At 34.1% G+C, this 21,051-nt stretch overlaps 1 protein-coding gene across 1 annotated transcript; it reads left to right on the top strand.

Moving 5' to 3' along the window:
* Positions 1-277: 277 nt before the first annotated feature.
* LOC132555418 (FAS-associated factor 1-like) lies at positions 278-17,807 on the top strand. Its single transcript, XM_060219768.1, has 18 exons — positions 278-319; positions 1,298-1,366; positions 1,822-2,113; positions 3,172-3,263; positions 4,606-4,715; positions 5,112-5,226; positions 6,929-7,018; positions 7,418-7,510; positions 7,728-7,845; positions 8,748-8,811; positions 9,610-9,691; positions 9,988-10,142; positions 12,173-12,309; positions 12,948-13,036; positions 13,579-13,659; positions 15,137-15,226; positions 16,285-16,500; positions 16,867-17,807. Exons 1-18 carry the CDS (start codon positions 278-280, stop codon positions 16,948-16,950), a joined length of 2,019 nt encoding a protein of 672 aa, XP_060075751.1. The 3' UTR covers positions 16,951-17,807.
* The last annotated feature ends 3,244 nt before the right edge of the window (positions 17,808-21,051 follow it).

Genomic DNA, 21,051 nt, shown 5'->3' with positions numbered 1-21,051 from the left:
TGTAACACCGACAGATTCAGGCCAAAGCAGCCGATTTTCTGTGCCCTTTTCACAGCAACTTTAAAAAGTGTGGAAGGGGCATAACTCTCACAGAATAATATAATTTTTGATTTGAAGTTAAATTATCAAATCATCATTTATCATGATATTATGGTGTGTAAAGGATATGTTTGTATGTTAACTTTATTGAATGTATATCGAGGCACGTAACGTGAAAACGACACCGTGTATAAGGACCGGAAGTAAATAAAAACCTGCGCACAATTACAAATCAAAAATGGCGGACGGAGAACGGGATCAGATGTTGGTGGATTTTCAGGTAAATATATAAGGGATATACCCATCATCGTTGAGAAAATCTTAAGAATTTTAAGTATTGGGCAGTTGTTTTAGAGTTACCGCATTGAATAACGTGTCTCTGTTTCTGTCAAACCATAATATACACATTTTCTTCGTCAAACCCCTTGTGTTTACAAATGTCAAAATCGCATGTCATGATTTTCGATTTAGATATTACGCAAGATGTGGTGGGGAAACGACGCCTTTTACTCAAAATCGTTTTAATCTTTTGATTACAAATTCTTGTAAATTAGTTTTGATTTACTTCCTGGTTAGTGTTCCGTTTTGTTGTCTTTCTTACATAATTGTAGGATACATTATAGGAACTTCTCGAACCTTTCTACTGAGAACATGACATGTGGCCATAGCAAATAAAGACGAAAGATAGCATGTCGTAGAATTGAGCTCATGAGCTATTAGGAAAGACCAGTTTTCAGTTGTATAAATGACTTGCCTATAATAAGTACCTGGATTCTTATATCTTCATTCATGATACACTGTTTTTGAATAGATTATTTATTCATTGTTACAAGATGGCAAGGTAAGGTACCAACACGATAGAAGTACTTGGTTAGGTGTCTGTCAGTAGTTAGGATTGGAGGCCCCAAGTTTAAATTCACCTGGTCCGTGGTTTCTCTCCAGTTTCTACACAATGATTTGATGACTTTCCCAAAATGATCTTTTCACAAAACATGATATAACATGTAGACTGTGCACTTTAAAAAAGAGGATAAACATGGTCTGTTGATTTACAACTGTTTGACACAGGAACAAGTGTGTATAGCACAGCAAGACTAAATGGAAACTGTTGAAGGAAATGCTCGATATTGATTGCAAATTTTGAGTTTTGGGTTTTAATCAGTGTGGATAAATTTCTTTTTTGTTTCCTGTTAGGTATTGGCTTTTGAGAAACTTCATTATGATATTAAAAATTATCTTCATTTTTTTTCAATAACAGGCCTGCACACAAATAGATGATCTGGAAACATGCATAGCCATTTTGGAGCAGAACAACTGGGAATTGGTGGTAAGATTTTGGTATTTATAAAAGATTGGCCAAGAGCTATTGACAATGATATCAGTTTCCATCAACAGATAACACAATCTGATGTCAAAATACAATTTGTGCTTGATCACAAAGTAAATTGGGCAAAGAAATCACTGAGTAGTGTCATGCAAATTGACAAATCTGTAAGAAGAAAGAGTAATGAAAAATATCCTGGCCTCTGTGGATGTGGGGCTAAGAATAGATAGAGATTGCTCAATCTTGAGCCTTTTGCAAAATATATACTGTTTGGATACTACCTGTTGTAGAGAATCTGATGCAGATGAGTTTTGGTTGTTTGCTTTTAAAATTTATTAAAGGAATTGTGAACTTTTGAAAATTACCACACATACTGACTATTTAGCAGACAGAACGTACAGTGTAATACTGACCTTTTCACTACTGCTAAATCACGTTTGCCTTTTTCCGATATACAGAAATCTATACAAAGCGTGATGCCACAAACGGACTGTGAGATGTCATCTGCGGGAGGAGAGCCTCCTCCCTACACCTTTCCCAACCATACGGACCAATCTGCCGTGTCTCCGGAATTCCCTTCAGAATTTCTACCCAGTCATAATTCATTCTCTCCACTAATGGATCCTGGATCTGCCTCTGGTCCCTACCCTGGACCCAGCTCCAGTTATAGTTCTGGAAGACTTCTCAACTTCACTGTGGAATACCGTGGGCGTAATGTCACCGTTAATGTGTTCGATACAGAGACTGTGGGTAAGTGTTATAAAAAGGTAATGATTGATTAACATACCATTGAAGACTGATATTTACTTGTAAGTAGCTGTGCGATCTATAGCCATACTTTCGATCAGATGCTACTTCTATAAAAAGACCCAACAACATTTACCTCTGTGGAAAGGATATAAAATGTGTTTTGAAATTAGCTCATGAAGTAGTTGATGCTGTTATTTATAAATACAAGAAACATAAAAGCCTTATAAGATGTCATGTTTTATATGAAAACTTGGAACTTATTCATGCAGATGTTATTATGCTTCTTTTCTGTTTTGAAGAAAAATGATATCTTCAACACTTTTTGATTTATCTCTCTTTATCCATACTTTCATAGTTTCTTACACAGATATTTTGCGATAAGATCTTAACACTATGTCATATGTAAAAAGATGTTTAAGTATTTTCGATTATTTTATGGAAGATATCAGTGTTGCATAGGTGATCATACATATTATTCGAAAACCTGAAGTTTGTATTTAGTTTCATTTTCAGTTGGCCTACCACCATGGACTTTCTATCAATAAATAAGACCATGGTGGGCTATTTTACCTCTGAGATCAAGTTTTTACATGATTAATCAAATAGATGTGTAAAATACTTTTCGCTTTTGAAAATTATATGATAACAATGAATTGATTGAAAAATTAATGAAAATTTCAATACAAAACAACACTGACAAGTCTAAAGGTAGCTCTTTATGTTAAAGTTTGGTGGTAAACATTGTTTGTTAGCATGGACGAGAAAACAATCAAGGCTAGAAAGGTGACCATGAGCGCCCTCGTCTTTTATATATAATATCAATAGTATTCATCAATTTAAAACATACTCTTTGTATTTTAGACCTGATAATGTGCAGTGCTCAAACAAGCTATCGTCTGACAAAATGTTATTTGTCACTATTGTGTGAGGTATCTTTTACAAAAATGGAAAATTCACCAAATTTTTATAAATTTTTACATCCACAATTTACATTTAAGTATTGATATTGGAAAAAAATTGCTTTGCAGAAATCAAACTTTGTATATATTCTTTTGTAGGGAAGATCAAAGAGGTATTATTTTCAGAGCTTGGGATCCCTGTGAACAAGCAAGACCTGAGGGGTTGGTCTTCTAAGAAAGTTGATGACAAGGTCAGTAACATACAAGCATTATTTTTGTTGGTATCCATCCGTCTCAAATTTGCACATACAGGTGAAACTCTTTGTCACAAAATAGCTGTAATCCAAATTGTCAGAGTCGAAATAATGTTCAAGTCCCAAGTTTTTTCCTTCTATATCTTTGTAGCTTTAGTTCTGATGACTCAAATTTCACGGAGTCTAAATTTCGGTTGAGTCGAAGGGATTTTTCAGTACCTTCAATTGTAAAACAAAGGGAAAGTCATTGGTTATCTCAAAATTATTTTTGTTAAAACATTGGCACATCTTCCGAAGAAATCGGTCAATACATACACAGAGTAGAGTCACCGCTGTGTAACACATGTTTAATTATGGCAAAAAGGTCCTTTGTACACCCAACATTTGGTCTCTGATGATAATTACCAGTTTAATTATGCAATTAAAGGCTGGCTTACCTGTACATTAAAATAGTATTTTACACAGAACATGAAAACATTTAGCTTGGATAGATTACAATGAAACCGTCAAACCAGTGTCTGATCCCCACATTTCCGAGAAAAAATAATTTGTGTGCTTGTTTACTAAAGGACTGTGATTAAGCTTTTTGTCAGATTTAGTGTTTCGACAGTAAAGTGCTGAAAGTATTTTTCATTGATAGAGTCTCTATCTGCATGTGATTTGTTATGTCAAGTGCTTGTATAATGTTTTCTGTAATAGGTAAAATCTTCCTTATAGTGCATTTTTCATATGTTTATTTATTCATAATAAAGTCATATTGATATGATTTGTAGCTTTGTACTTCATTCCTTGTAGCATATCAAAAGCAAATGATAATTCTGTTTTATTGTCATTCCATAAAATATATGAAATACAATTACTTTGTCAGTAAGGGTATTGTACTCATGTCCGAGACAGAACGATGTGAGTAAGAATTGAATTTGATTGGAGGTGTTATTACATGTATTGTTGTTTGGATGAATAACAACAAAAGGAGAAAATAGAAATAAATTCATTTGTTTATTTATTGCCATTTCAAATAACAGATTACACTACTCTGTTTGCCCTACTTTGTTCAACCATAATCAACGTCAGGAAACTGATATTGTCAACCTTATGTATACACTTCCTTTCATTCGAAATTCAGATAAGTCGAAATATTTTCCATGGTCCCTTGAATTTTGAGATAATAAGTTTCGACTGTATTTGATTTCAGTATTAGTTTCAAATGTGATAAGGGTCACTATCACTTCTCTTTCTCTTTGATACATGGATGAGCAAGTCATCATTTAAGAAATAAATATAAATATTAATCAGAACAAATGAAATAACAATGCAGTATTTCGATTTTACATTGCAGAAATTATTGCGTGACCTTCAACTACCACGAGAAAATACATTGTATCTGTTGACCCCTGACCTCAACAAACCCTTTTCTATGTCATCCAGAATCACACCAGATTCTGACAGGTAAGTGTTTCAGTCCTCACATTATTCCTTCATAAATCTTCACTTGTATTAATAACTTCTACTTGGTAAAATTGGTATAAACCAATTGTGAGTTAAGTACTCTTTCACATTTCGAGATTAAAACATTTCTTAGTGTTAATCACTGCAAGTAAAGAAAGAGATGAGAAAGAATGTTTATGATAAAGGTAAATGTAGATTTGTTTAGTAAAAATGATTTCCCTTAAATTTCTTGTGAGGGAGAAATTGAAAAAAATAGTAGAATTAACTCAAAAGAAAGTAGATTTACAGTCATCTCATCTCGATTGATGGAATTAAGGTTCACACAATAATGCTAGAAATTAAGGTTTATCAAGTTATTCATTGTTTAAAGGAAATATTTTATATACCTTATTCCAGTTCCAAAGAATTTGAGAATTTCATGCGAGACTACACTCTACACATAACGTTTCGGGAAAACAGTAGAGCCAAAGAATATAACTTGAAAGTTCAGGGCAGTAAGACAGTGGGGGAGGTAAGTGTACTCAACTCTCATGACAAAGACTGCAATTATGTAGAACTGTGTATTTTGTGACAGTCCTCATTTCCACAATATTATTTGACACACAAGTACTAATTTCTTAGTCGTGGAAAAAATGATTCCATCAGAAAATTTTCAGCCAAATTTTGATGAATGTGAACAAGAAACACTGTTCAGCATGTATGAGTTTACACTCATTGTCCAAAAGCAGAAATCAAATCGCTGGTAGGCAAAATTTCTGAAAATCTAAAGCAGAATTTGTTATGTCGTTTTATAGAACATCCAATCCGCTATAAAATTCATCATTACCATATTATGCACACCAGGAGATATATTGTAAACTGTTATTTCGAGATCTTGTCCAATGTGATAGTCTTGTTTCTGGCTCGTCTGCATCAAAAGTTGAGAAAGCTCTGTTGCTCAAAAAGTATAAGGCCAGCTTTTACAAAACTTTGTATGGTTAGATGGCACAGTGAACACTTTAACTTATTTACATTGAGCTTTTGTTTCTCCTAAAGTACTAGTGTGATAGAAATAAAACCTGGAATACTGTAGTAGGGACAGCTGAATCCATTGAATAAGCACTGGTACCATGAATTTTATTTTTTTTTTTTTTTATTTTTAGGATAAAAACCAAGAAGGTTTTGAGAATTGACTTCAAAGTCTTTACGCCAGTTTTGTTCTATTCACTTCAGATTTAATTTTTTAATCGTAGTGAAACAAGTTACCATATTTTTCAGCCTATAAGCTGCTGCTGTTTTCCTCATGAGTCAGGCATGCAGCTTATACGTGGATGAAACCAAAAACATTGGTAGAATGGAAAAAAATGTAGTACCAGTTCAAGATGTCATAAACTGGTGTTTTACGTGTACAACATGTTTGTGACTGAAACAAATTGCTTAGAACCGATTGTAATCATATTCTAAATGATTTGAAGATTGCAATCAAATAACATTCCCATGGATTTAATCAATCATACCTGTTGATATGAAACAGTAATATATTCTGGACTTTCATGGTTTTTTACAACAGTATATGCAAGAAAGCGTAGCGGATGTTTCTAGTAGAATATTGCACCCTGGGATTGATAGGTTGAGGCTTCCAACAGGGGCAGTTAAAAAATCTTATACGCATGTAGATTAACCACCTGTTGATGTTTGGTAGAAGATTATGCCTAACAATACAGTTATCAAAGCTGCTTTGGTACATCACAAGAATATAAGTTTTGTTTTTTTCAAAGTCGTACACATTAATATGCTTTGCATCATGGGGTGAAGCGGTAAAATTCTGGAATGACTGCCATAAGTGTATACGATGTCTGCGGCTTTGATGCAGTTTACAAAAACTACAGGATTATAGGCACTTTATCAACATGCAGTAGCCTTTGTTAATAGTTAACAGTATGGACACTGGTGGAGAGTTTGTAAAACTGACAAGCAATAGACTTCGTTGAAATGGAACAGTACAGACGCTGAAAATTTGTTCAAAATTCATCAATAAACATTATCAAATGTTACATTCACAATCTTGATAAACTGTCTCTCGTTATCTGTTACCTGCCGTTTATGTATAATTTACCTGTTGTATAGGATGTATGATTTACATGTCGTTAAGAATACATGAGGTATCCACTGTTTCTGATGGTGGATTTTCCTGCTGTTTAGAATATATGATTTACCTGCTAATTGTGTTTCAGGTGAAGGGAGACATCTACCACCTGACTAACATACCAGCTCGGCACCAGGTGTGGATAGGCTGGCCTGAAGCTGCAAACAAGGATGATGCAGTAAGCTGATGTTTTAGTAACAATATTTTAGTCTATTTCAATCAAAATCTTTGTTGATATGTTTTTCAAACTTTCTTTCGATCTGAACATTTGTTACACAATAGTTATTTTGATTTGTTTGAAATAAGCATAAGACTAATTTTCATATTCAATGAAAAACTGAATTAATCCATTAGGTTGAAGTTAATCCTGTATTCTTCAGCTGATAAATTATCTAAAGAAGCATGCAATTAAAAGGACCATATATTTCATACAAAATACATCATACAAAGTTGCTTATCATGGTAAATTGAAAATGTAAATTTTGCGTGTAAAATTTTTCAGGAAAAATGGAACATTTATTTTCTGATGAGTGTTTACAAAGTGCCTGGTAAATATTTATTACTTTATGTTACATAGATTACACTAGGAGCTTGTGGACTACAATCACCTGTACATGACCTAGAACTCACCAAAGCTAACATTATTGGAAAGCCTCACCATACTGTACAGGTAAGTTAAAACAGCTGTTTTTTATTGTAAAAATTTATTGTATAGTATGATGTTTATTACAAAATAAAATACTGTTAAATGTCAAATAGTTTGAAATATAAACTGATAAATTATTACTATTATTACAGGTAAATATTGACTTACAAGTTATATTAGGGATATGATTTAAAACACTATAAATTTTTCTCAATTTTGATTTCTGAAAATCTGGTGACAGGACTCATCAGAAATAGACATTAGTGATGACGATGATGAAAATAATGACTCGTATGCAGTAGAGGAAGACATCTTTGAACATGAAGAATCCCAGAATTGTCGAAAACAGACACCACTAAGTAAGTTGCTGATCAGCTATTACCAGCAAGATTAAAGGTAAAAATTTAGATTTCAATTTCAGTTGGGCTATCAAATAAAAGTTGTCTCAGCTTGATAAATGTAATGTTCATTATGGAAAATTTGACTTCCTTTATAAATGCATGTTAGCACTGATATTGCTTCAGCTTGGCCACAGTGCATTTCAGTATATGTTTTTCTAATCAAAATATAAGATATTGCCATAGTAAATTCATAAGGCTAATGTCAGAATTGAGTGAAACAGTAAGATAAATAGTGTCTTATACTAATCACACTGTTGGTCCTTTCATTTTGAATAGAGATTGTTTCCTAAAAATAATTCAGGTATATGTATCAGTTTTCTTTAAAACTTAACTAAGATGATTATGATGACTTTCTCCCGCCTTACTTGGAATATTTGGCCCTATTTGTTGAAATCTTTTAGAGTTATGCCCCGTTTATTTTTTTGCCATTTTAGAAAAAAATAAATAGTACTCCTTTTCACCATGGGCCTATTTTTTTTTGCAACAAACTGATTTGCTGCAACATTTCAATTAGAAATCAGGACAGACCTGCAAATATTAGTAAAGGCCATGAAAGGCTTAGTCAGAGCTTACCAGAAAGTAAAATAATATTAGTAAGTCTGTCCAAGTTCCAATCAGTCTTGGTCCGCCTGGTCAAAACATTAGCATTAAAAGCCCATGTATTCTGTTTGGATTATAATGAAGAATATCTATATTTTTCAAGGCATGTAGTTGTGCCCTTGAAGACCTGTTATTGTGCTAATCAAATTTCTTCCATGGCTAATTCAGTCATATGTATGTATGTATAGATATACTGTATACCTAGTTAAAACTTTACGTTTTAACATGTTTCTTTCATCTTACTGTAATATTTGTTTTAGTGCCAGAAACTGTCGGTGATCAAACAGAGGCCTTAGAACACTTCACACATGAGTTCAGAGAAAGGTAAGTTAGCTGTCACAGTAATTTTTGTTGGATATTTCTGGTGAGGTCTTAGACACTATTTCCAGATATAGTGGGTTCTCAAAATTTTAGAGTGAGTCCCACAGGAAAAGGATGAGTATAGGACTGACATATTTGAATGTTAAAATCATGGCTGTTTGTTTTAAGAAATTGGCTTCTTGATACCTGACAAAAACTGATTGTATTACTGACAGGATTACTGGTACATTTACACATAATCAGTTAATGGATGAATGAATGATATTTTAACATGATCATCTCCAGGCAAAAAAGCTTTGCTTGTTAGATGAAAAATAAACTTCAGTTTTAAAAGCTCTTGTTAAAGTGCAGACAGTTAGGCTTTTGAAACACACATTAGCAATTTTTCATACTTAATTTAGGGATGTGCAATGGTTGTGTCAGATTTTTTCTAATTAAAGATTTATTCAGTGTTTTTTAACAAATATGCATAGTTAACTCAATTCTGATCGATGTTGATGCAAGTTTTAAACATCTTAAAATTACCAAGTGTTTTAATTTCAATTGAACAATTTTGTTTGATTTACTAACTTGTTCATACTGCATTGAAACTACTGAATCATACAGTCAATTTTGTTTTTATTCAAGGTGAAAAATGTTTTTTTTGTTTTGGGTTAATTTTCTGGAGAATATTGTCATGGCCCACATAATCAAAAGCAACTGTGTAAGAAAACTATATCATGGATAACTTGCAATGAATATGAAAGTTGTTGGGCTGTCATTTTCAAGAACATTGTCATATTGATATGATTTTTTTAATAGATATGGTGAGACACACCCAGTATTTTTCGTTGGTTCATTAGAAGGGGCGATAAAGGAGTCTTTATTATGTAGGGCAAAGGATGTAAGTAAAACACATGAGTTTATATCTGTCCAGTTCAGAAATATCAAATATCTTCTACACAAATATGTATTATATAGTCAATATAAGTGTTACGCAGCAAACATGAGTGTTAGATAAATATTATTAGTATATAGTATATATAATATGTTATGAATACAATTTAGATATTGTATTATACAGCTATGTTATTATATTATGTTCAAAGATTGAATGAAAATACACTGTCTTTGCTTAAAATTTTTCATAAACAGTGAAAAGTAAAAACAAAAACGAAGAAAAATGATTTTTGTTTACAGAGGAAACTGCTAGCTGTTTATCTTCATCATGATAACAGTATATTATCAAATGTATTCTGTTCTCAAATCTTGTGTATGGAGACCATAGTGAACTATCTGTGCAGTAACTATATAACATGGGCATGGGATGTCACACATGAAACAAATAATGCTAGGTAAGTCTGTTTTCAACACAGTGCTTTCAATCTTCTTAAACATGGAGTATATTTTTTCCTACTCTCCAAATAAATCTTTTAAAGATTGTATATGGATCAGTAAAGGATTTTCTTATTCAATAATGAGATCAGGGTTCATTGGCAGAGAAGAAATTTATAGGGTTAAAGTTTAAGTGTCTTATTTGCTATTAAGTCTTTCTTTTGATTTACAAAGCCTTTTGTGTGGTGTTCTGGAGACTTTTTTTGACCAGAAAACACTATCATGTATTTAGTATATACTCAACAAAAAAAGAAAGGTTAACATGTTTCCTTGGCAAATACCTGTAAATGAGTGAAAACAAAATAATGTTTGTGCAATATTAGAAAATGGTAATGTTTTTACATTACAAAATCCAAGGGGGTTACCAAAATCATTCAAGCGTGAAAGTCTGTATTAGCGAGAGAGCTAAACGAGGTTTTCTGCAACTAACTTGTATCTTGCTTGAATTTTATAAGCATTCAAACTGACAACTGTTCCTTAGATCCTTAGGACTTAGAAATCACTGAATCTTGCTATATATCAACTTTATCATTATGCCCCGGCTGTCACAAGTACAGAGAGAAAGGGCTGTAGGCATGATCCAGGCTGGGGAGTCTCGCCATCGAGTTGCACGTCATTTTGGTTGCAGTGTTAAGACAATTTGCCAGTTGGTAAGTCGTTTAAACCAAACTGGGTCAACATCCGATTGTCACCGAAGCGGCCGACCCCGTAAAAGGACTGCCAGGGATGACCGTCATATACGATTGATACACTTTCGCAATCGATTCGTAACTGCAGTAGAGACTACAAGGACATTTTTTTTAGGCATCGTGTGTTTCCCCAAATAGTCCGCAACAGGTTGAAGGCCTACCAATTGAAAGCGCGGCGTCCCTACACTGGACCCAGTTTGTTGCGACATCACCGTAATAATCGGTGTAACTGGACCCGTGTACACCGTCGTTGGGCCTTACGACAATGGAACAATGTTCTGGTTTCATATGAGTCCAGGTTTTGTCTGCAACACGGTGACGGAAGGCGCAGAGTGTGGAGGTGATGAGGGGAGTGTTTTGCGAACTGCTGCGTCGCAGAAAGGGACCGCTTTGGCGGCGGAAGTGTAATGGTTTGGGGTGGTATTTGTGGGGGGACTCGTACCAGGCTTGTTGTGTTAAATGGCAATTTAACCGGCATTCAATATCGGGATGAAATTTAAGAAAGACTTGTGGTTCTGCCATTCTTCAGATGCCTTGGCGTTGGCACCATTTTTCAACAGGATAACGCACCAGCGCACAGCAGTCATGTCAGCAGAACTTTCTTGCAGCAGAATAACGTACAGGTGTTAGATTGGCCATTTAAATCACCTGATTTGTCACCGATTGAGCATGTCTGGGACGTTCTTGGGCGACGCGTGAGAGAACGGCTGATTTTGACGTTCTCTCACGCGTCACCCAAGAACGTCAAAATCAGCCGTCAAACTTGCATGAGCTGGCCCAAGCCTTGATCCCTGAATGGAACAACATCTCACCTCGAATTATCCACCGGTTTACTAGTTCCATGCGATGATGCTGCAATGCTGTTTACTTCACAAACGGTGGCCATACACATTACTAATGGTGTTACCTTTGAATTGACCCTAACGTCCTTTACAGTGGAATAAAATCAACTGAACGCAAAGTTTTATAATGAACCATGACTGCAGTTTTATCAGAATTGATCAATTACTTTATTCGTACATGATTGGTAAGGATTTATGAAGGGGTTAATTAATTAATCTCAGAATAAAGTAGTGTTACCTTTCTTTTTTTGTTTAGTATATAACTCAGAAGACAAGTAGGCCTGAAATAAGTTCATCTTATGAATATTTCAGTCTTATGAATATTTCAGTCTTGTTCATCATAGATTGTAACTAGTTTGTATTTTCATGCAAAACATAAGTTGAAAAACGATCCACTTTTCTACAATTGTGATCATGATTTGTGTTCAAATATTTCTATATGAAAATGCTTTATTCAAGGTTTATATCAATTGCCAAAAAAGAATTTGGGAGTATAGTAGCTGCTCAAATACGAGGCCAGAAGCCCGACCAGTTACCATTGTTGATGATTGTATCCCGATCAAGAGCCAGCAACGAAGTCCTTGACATGATCCCAGGTAAATAATACAACACTCTTCTGGGTACAGTCATGTGATATTGCCTGTCTTCATACATAAAGGATACTCTGGAACCTTGCTTAAATAAACCTTTATCTAGTCCTGGAGAGTTGTATAAACAAGACCCATTCTCTATTAATTTTAGAAATTTTCACAAAGGGGCTGTTTCAGTGTGTTGTAATTACCCCACCCCCTGACTTTGAGTCCACTTTATTTTGTTGTTTGAAGGGTGAATAAGGTAATAATAACTGGTGAAAGGAATGAAATCTAACTATCGAGTAGATCTCGGTGTTGTGTTGATCATCTACACATAGAGAGGCTTGTTCTCACTATAAACCATAAAACTTGTTACAGTGATATAGTAAGAATACTTCCCTAATTGGAATAGTTGTACTGTTCCATTAATATTTTGAATATATAAAGAAATAACTGATGCTCATCTTATTTTATCCACTTAGTGCAGAACAAAGAATGTTATCAAATTGAGTACTAGATCTTCAAATGAAAAGCAAAATTATAAATACAGATTTATAAGTTAAAGATGAAAAGATGATGGGATGATATTGTTGAGTGGATGATGTCTCTCAATTTGGGAAATGATCTGGCCTGAATGTTAAAATTTTGATATTTGTTAACAGGTACAGTGACACTGGATGAACTGATGATGAGGTTGATGCAGAATGCAGAAAACTTTCATCTTCAGCAGCAGGCAGACATCAAAGAAGAGGTGAGATTTGTCATACAGATGATGATGTCTATTCTTTCATAATAGATTGTCTGAGGTCATTTACAGGAGGAGAGCTGTGAAGAACACTTGTAACTAAAGTTCATTACCAGTACTTTGGTAAAATAAGCAGTTTAAAGAGATATTTGTTTCTCAATAGGTATTTTGATATGTTTGAAATAAGCGTAAGACTAATTTTTACATTTAATGAAAAGCTGTGAATTAATCCTATAGTAAATCCTGTATTCTTAAGCTGATAAATTATCTAAACTTGAAGAAGCATGCAATCAAATGGACGTTTTGGAAATGTAGGCACAACACAGATTACATGATTTCGCTGTTGTATGCATCGTAAATCTCTGGTGTTTTATGAAATACAGACTTTGCATTCATTCATGAATGTATGTATCTTGCTGATGTTTGGGAAAGCTGTGTGCAAATGAACATTTTAAAAAGCAATAAAATAATATGTGTTTTTGAATGTAAAACTAAAATGATTATGCAGAAGAACAAGCCGTTATGAGTTTCATGTATAATTTTTTCAGGAGGAAAGAGAAGCACGAGACAGCATCAGACAAGAACAGGAATTAGCTTTCCAAGAATCACTGGCTACAGACAGAGCCAAGGTAAATAGTCAAGGGTGATGGTCTGTCAATCTGATGTTAAAGGTCAAGGTCAGAGGTTTCCTTGAATCAATACAGGTCACAGATAGAGGCAAGAGTGTGTCTATTAAGGTCAAGGTTGACTACTGCTTGATAATATGTTAAAGGTAAAGGTCAGAGGTTCTCGAGAATTATTCACCACAGATAAAGCCAAAGTAACTAGACAAGGTCAAGGTAACTTTACTTTATGTCAAAGGTTTCAATGTAATATTGACACCAAATGATCTATATTGCTGATTCTGATTGGTTAAGGCCAGCGTGTCACAGACTAAGATTATGGAACACCAAGGTACATACTTATGAATATTGACAAGTGTCCCATATTAATGACTTTAAATACTGAAGGGCAAGATCAAGGTTATTTTGAAATCCGTCAAATGCCTAATAATAATTGTATAGCCTAACACTATCTCTAAACCCCTGGACTGGTGTTTACATGCCTACTCTTTTCAAAAAGTCACAGAGGGATCTTTAGCTTGCTAGAGTAGACAGTCTGCACACAGGCCACCATTTAAAGTCCCATCAGCCGAACTATGGTTAGTATTCAGTGGTTAGATCAGTGCAGGTGTTATTATAACTAACACTTGTGTTTTTTATTTTATTTTTTTTTGTCCTATCTTGAAACCTTTCCAATCATACCTACTAAGTTACTTGATCAGTTTACAGATGTCTAATGCTTTCTGATAATTCACTCCATCTGCATACATCTGTTCTGGTCAATATTCTGATTTTTTATAATTATATATGTGATTTGTTTGAACGTTCTGATTTAGAAGGGTTATGAGTGGTTCTGGCAAGATAAGTTACAATGAAGTAGAAGATGTTAAGATAGGATGGGATTATGAGTTTTTGAAAGAGTGAGAATCACTTCATGGGTAGGATGGTTGGATTATGTTATAGGTGAATATGTAATTTGAGTCATGATGCCATCTAGGGAGAAACTTTGGAGCTATCCCTTTCATTCATAAAATTCAGCACATTTGACTGATCAGGATGCCGCATGTTCATAAGTGCAATTGCGACTCCCGGCCTCAGTCTGGACCCATTATTACTTTTGGACTACAAGAAATGATAATAATTATCTCAAAGTTGAAACCATCAGTGTGATCTGACTTCTTTCCAAATTAAGTCTTCTTTTTTCTTAGGGACAATTTAAGGGAATATTATGGTCAATTTTAATGATATATAGGGGTCAACTTTAAGGAAATATTTGTGTAAACTTTATTTCTTTTTCAACAGTATGGTCAGTTGTCTCAGTTTAGTAATTAGAAGTGACTGGAACATTTTTTAAAGAATGAAAGACACAAAGAAAATCAAAACACAACAAACACTGAACTTTCAGAACTTCAACAAACCATATCACTGTGAACATACAATGTGCTTATCTGTAACTGTACTTCAAAATTCTGTATTTCAATAAATCTAGTTTGTGTTTAAATAGGCTGAAGCAAAAAGACATGAGGAGGAGATGGAACAAATACGACAGATGGAGGAGGAACGGATGAAGAAGGAAGAGGAAGACAGGAAACAGGTAAAGCCAATTGTGGAATTTTGATAACAAGTTTTGTACATTGTAGGAATTGGGGCAGAACTGCAGTAGTTTAATACTTAGTCTCTTGGTAAGATACCATATATGAATTTTTATCAGTTGGAACCAGCAAACATATCAGTCACAATTTCACTGGGTTTTGTTCTATATGTTGTAATGGTATATTACATGGTTAAATCTGCTATAAGTTAAAGAAAAATAAAGTACCTATTCAGAATTATACTTATTATGATGAAATGTTTAAGGGATATTTGGCATAATTATCTGTCAAAATGTGTAGTGAAAGCTGTTGCTCTATGACAAAACACAAACTAACATGCATTGCTTCATGTACCATTCACTTGTAATACAGATTTTGGGCCGTAGATTGTGTCAGATGGCATGTGAACGATGTGAAAGCTAGACATTGAAGGCACCACACTTAAATAATGTCTGTGCATAGTTGGTGTTATCAGTTGTTAATAATGATCATTTACTTAAAAATGATCATTCTCGCTATCCAGACAGAATCACAAATGGCTCGTCATCAAAACATAAAATTTACTAGTAAAGGAATATAATCAACATTAATGTTGGAATGACACTGCATGATGCTTTATTACAGGTTATGATAAAAACTCACATTGAGAGGATTAACTATACTTCTTAATGTTATTCTTGGGGTCAAAGAATTAGAGTGTATAAGTGTAATGTGCTGATGGAAAGATTGTCAATAGAGCAGCACCCACATTCACCAATGCATTCAACTAGAATAAGGAAACATGGTGTGTATTTTGATGATACAAAGACAATGTGAAGCATACCAATGTTAGTGCCCCCAAACCCTTTAGTAACAGAGTTATTGCCCTTTGTTAAATTTTTGTGTCCATAGCATAAGTTGGCCTGCATTAAAACTAGGTTCATGAAAGTTGGTGTATACCTTGATCAAGTTAAGACAATGTGCCTTCATTTACAGTTATTGCCTCTATTGTTAGAATTTTGTGTCTGATAAAGTTGTTTTTGGGCAGCCTTCATCATGTTTACTTTTTTCTTCATAAAAGGCAATACAAGAGTCAGCACTTATGCATATCCGAAAGGAGCCTCCAGAGACCTGTAAGGAAGCAGTGAGTCGGATACGAATCCGCACACCAAACGGTGATAACATACAACGGAGATTCTATGCCTCAGATAAACTCAAGTACCTTATATATTACATCACATCACAGGGCTTTCACACTGAGGAATTCAAAATTCTTACCACCTTTCCACGCAGAGATGTAAGTTTTTTGTTACAACGTGTACTTCAGTATTCTGAATCAGTGAGATTCAAGTTCAAAGTATCTGAGTTTAGCAAGTTTAGAAATCAAGTTTCCTGTGGATGTCAACTGAAAGCACACAGCAGTTTATTTCTTTTTATTTGCAGACATTTTAGAATCCATAAATTGTGGTCATTGTCTGAACAAATAAAACAAAATATAACTGATTGGAGAATTGAGGATGTCATGTAAATTTAGATATGTCTCTAAATTTTGGTTAGGAAAATGATAGGTTGATTTGCATTTTGATAGAAAATGTATAAAAAATTTTGATGTTATCAAATAAAAACTGATGTACTTCCTTAATTTTATAACCTCACTTTTCAGGTATCACAACTAGATGAAGAAAAAACTTTAGAAGAATTGAAAATGTTTCCTCAAGAAACACTCATTTTAGAAGAAAGACCCTGAAATTCATCTAGATATAAGTTTTAAATACAGAATCAAACCACAGTACAACATTTACATATTATTGTGATATAAAGTATATTTATAGGAATGGAACCCCGATTCCTATTGTAATGGATAACTTGATGATCTCCATGTGGGGGTCATCTCACAAGCAGAATGATATCCAATATACAAATCAATGGAGGCTAAGTAGATTCTGTGATTTGTTAACCCTTACCTGTGTGTAATAGACCCAGAGGATGAAGTCGCTCTCTGTGGATTCCTAAACAGATTGTCTCATTTGAGAAATCCCAACTGCAATATTAACTGGACAAATTTGTTCCAAAAAGGAGCCATCTGGTCATTTCAAGCTATTAAGATGTGATCTGAATTCAAATACAGTAGATTGCAAAAGGGATCATCTCACAGACCTTTTTGTTAGTTGAGAAATCCTGACTGCGTTATTCCAATATCAAGTCATATTGACTTCAGTTATATTTTCCAACATGTTGGCAACAGGTGAAAGTTAATTAGATTTAATAACTGTTTGATACACGAAAGTGATTCAGTCTTACATTCAAATTAAAGTAAATTATATAGAAGTTTCTCACTTCTGATTAGTTCATGAACAGGTAGGATTTAACTGTAAATCTGTTAATGATGAAAGATGGATATTTTAAATTGGTGCCATTGAATCACATTTGAAGATGTAAAGTTGTCTCATTGAATTTTAATATTATTGGTGTATGACGTAAATGTTGAGAATTTTTTTTGTTAACGACTTGTCAGTATATGTGTTATGGAACACGTCAAAAATTAACTGAAGATGTGGTATTTTATTACATGAGTAAAGTATGATCGCTCTGGTGATATCTATCTATAGTTGTTTCTGTCTTATTTATATCCTTTTATTAGGAGTAAGGAATTACATACTGGTGTAGTATTACCATCTCTGTCCAGTCCCTTCTCCAGATTAATGTTGTAAGTCTAGCTACTTCATTTATTCAGATATTTAGATTAACTATGATAATATCTTCAATGAGTTTATTTCCGGGTTTCAAGGTTAGGGTTACTGGTCCTATTTATAGATTTGTCAAACATTTATACTTACATACTTAATATCTTACAGACATTTCTTACTTACCTGCCTGAAGAGCAAGTGAACTTATGCTTTCGCAAGGTGTCCTTCCTTTGTCAGTCTGTATGTCTGCTGTCTGTCAGCATCTGTTCTCTTTTATAAATGTTTTTTCTCAAAAACCAAATGGCTCATGATAATAATATTAGGTTTGTAATATGCTGGGATGAAGGGCTTCCAAGGTTGTTCAAATGCATTACCTTGACCTCATGGTCACAGGGTTCAAATATGTTGAAACTTTCAAATGACTTCTCTGTAAGTTAAAGGCCAGGAGTACAGCCTTTGGATATGTAGCATGTTTGAATAAAGTGCTTCATAGTTTTATAAATAAATGACTTTGATCAACTTTCAAGGTTGCAGTGGTCAGTGATAAAATGTTCAAAACATTCTTATAAGCAGAGATGTCTAAGGTCATGGCATTGCACCAGTTCCATGCTGGAAGGTTTGGCTGCCAAGTTTGCACAAATGCATGATGTTTACACTGAAAAGTTACAGGTGTCAAATGTGTTAAAATCTTAAGTTGACTTCTTTTCAATATCATAAAATCCTAGTGTCATGAATTAAATAATAGCAATTGTGGGAAGTATCTCTGAGAAAATAGGCTGCAGGTTTTCCAGACTAGTACTGTATTTTTTCGTTCAATAAGCCCATGCCTGATAATAAGCCCACTTATTACACTGGTATATTCATTGGTTTTTTTTTTTACATTTTCTTCAGGTTGGTAATGTCAATAGAAAAAAAGATCTTATAACACAACAAGTAGAAGATTAGAGTGTGATGTTTTGATGATTACATGGTCACCTTCATAAGACAATGGACAGGTGTGGAGCATACTAGCATTAATATATGTAGTGTACCAGGTCGAAAGTAGTGTGACGAGATGGTAAACACATTACAGACCTTAGTGTACGTAGGATGCAGTGCAGCAAAAAAAGTTGGTCAATTCTGTACCATCTCATACACTACATATGTCAGTGCTAGTGCACTACACACTGGTTATTTGTCTGGTGTCATCATCAAAACCTAATAGGCCCACCCTCTGACTTTGAGTTAGAGTTTATGTGTTATAACAGGATAAACACAATATGCATCCTTGAAGACAACCACTTTTGCTAGGCTCTGGTTTACTCCTTTGAAACAGGTTTAAAGGGGAATTACCCCCTTAGAAGTCCATCAGTCCAACAATCCATCAGTCTATCATATCAAATTATCCATCTTTCTTGTAGTATCTTCATTGGAATTTCTTACACTAAGTCTTCCAAACTTAACTCAGCAGTCATAACAAAACAAAACAAAAAGCAAGTAATGACATTTCAACCAAATTTTAATTCTGAGTGGATGAAAGGAGGCCAAAGTATAAAGAATAGAAATATTTACAAGGATAGTTTTAAAGCGAGTAAAACAAGGAGAACAAGACCAGATGCTCAAGAAGGGTAAGCATCTTCTACTTCGATGACCACACCCAAAGTGTTATTATTTTGGTCAGTCCGAGTTAGTAATGACACTTTTCAAAATTTAACAGCATCAGGCATTGCAAGCAGTATCAAACACATCTAACTCCAGATTGTAAAAGGAAATAAAACCAGTGAGTAACGTATGTAATGTTGTTATGCTTAGAGATATGTGGAGGAACACTTTTCATTCATTACTGAATATGAAATTTATTGGTCTTAACTTTTCTCTGGTTTGCCTTTTTTAAACTTGATTTGCTCACCTAGTGATCTTATGCCATGGGGCAGCCTCTATCTGGGGTCAACTATTTCCCTTTTAACATCTCAATTACCAATAGACCTGAAACCATGATATTTGACAGGAAGGTTTCTAAGATGAATGCCAACAAAGTTTGTAGATGTGGAGAGGACCTGATTAAAAGTTTCCAACCAAATCTGATTAAACAAAAGTCTTAATGACATCATTTTTCTGATGAACCAAAAAGGACAAGAATCATCAAAAGTCCCATAAAGAGTAATAAGAAAACCCTTCACCCTTATCCAAGACCATGAGTCAAATTTATGAAAACTTTCCAAACAAGATAATTTCCAGTAATGAAGATGTCTAGAATTATGATATTTGGCAGAATTTTTCTTGGTTGAAGCAAAATGAAATGACATATATTCAAGATTTGATAACACAGAAGTCCAATAATCATGAGATTTGGCTTCAAGATTCCTAGGATGATGTTGGAACAATCTCTGATGTCAAAATAATTTAGCTGAAGCCATATCCAAGATTACAATGATCAAATTTGTTAAAGGCTTCAAACCCAAACGACTTCTTCTCAATGACAAAAAAGCCTAAAATATTTGTCTGATAGGTTTTCAGGATGAAGTCCCCTAAAATTTTTGAAAATAAATTACCTTATTCAATATTTAAGGTCATAGATCAAATTTATTAAATGCTTCAAACCAGGTGAGCACTGCATGTTCATTTGGTCATCTGTTGTTTGCTGTTAGATTTTTCATTTAGCTCCAATTCTTGATGAAGTCCGGGCATGACTGCATGTCATAACAGGCAGGTAAATAGGGTGTTACTACCATGTTTATTGTCGTTAAGTTTTTGTCTCTTACCTTCTACTTCTCAGAAACTGTCCATTTCATGGTAATCAAACTTCATATTGAATATATATACTCTGTATATATGAAAGGAAAGGGATTGATTCCCTTAGGATGATTCCATAACAATGAAACGTCCTGGTTCTGGTACCTCCCATAACTCTTTACGATAACACATTTACAAAGACAACTGTTTTAAGGTTAAAGTTGTATGTGAAATGAGAAGAACATCTATTTTATTTAAGTGATAGTTCTTCAAAAGGAAAAGCAACATGTTGATAATGATAAGATTTAAAGCAAATGGTCGCAATCTGAGTGAGGAGATGGGGAAAAAATAAAACGAAGAGAGCCTAAGTTCACATACAGTGTATATATATATATATACTGTATGCAAACTTTGGCTCTCTCCGTTTTAAATTTTTCAGAGAGACGAAG

This window comes from Ylistrum balloti, unplaced genomic scaffold (assembly GCF_031769215.1).
Source record: "Ylistrum balloti isolate Yb309-2 unplaced genomic scaffold, AGI_CSIRO_Ybal_v1 Utg370486, whole genome shotgun sequence".
Classification (NCBI taxonomy): domain Eukaryota; kingdom Metazoa; phylum Mollusca; class Bivalvia; order Pectinida; family Pectinidae; genus Ylistrum; species Ylistrum balloti.
This window is presented reverse-complemented; position numbering and strand designations above follow the sequence as displayed.

Excerpts from the sequence above, each read along its gene's own strand:
- LOC132555418 (XM_060219768.1), top strand. The coding sequence starts at position 278 with ATGGCGGACGGAGAACGGGATCAGATGTTGGTGGATTTTCAG. Across the intron at positions 320-1,297 it reads AGATGTTGGTGGATTTTCAG|GCCTGCACACAAATAGATGA; the intron begins GTAAATATATAA and ends TTTCAATAACAG. Across the intron at positions 7,019-7,417 it reads CTGCAAACAAGGATGATGCA|ATTACACTAGGAGCTTGTGG; the intron begins GTAAGCTGATGT and ends TATGTTACATAG.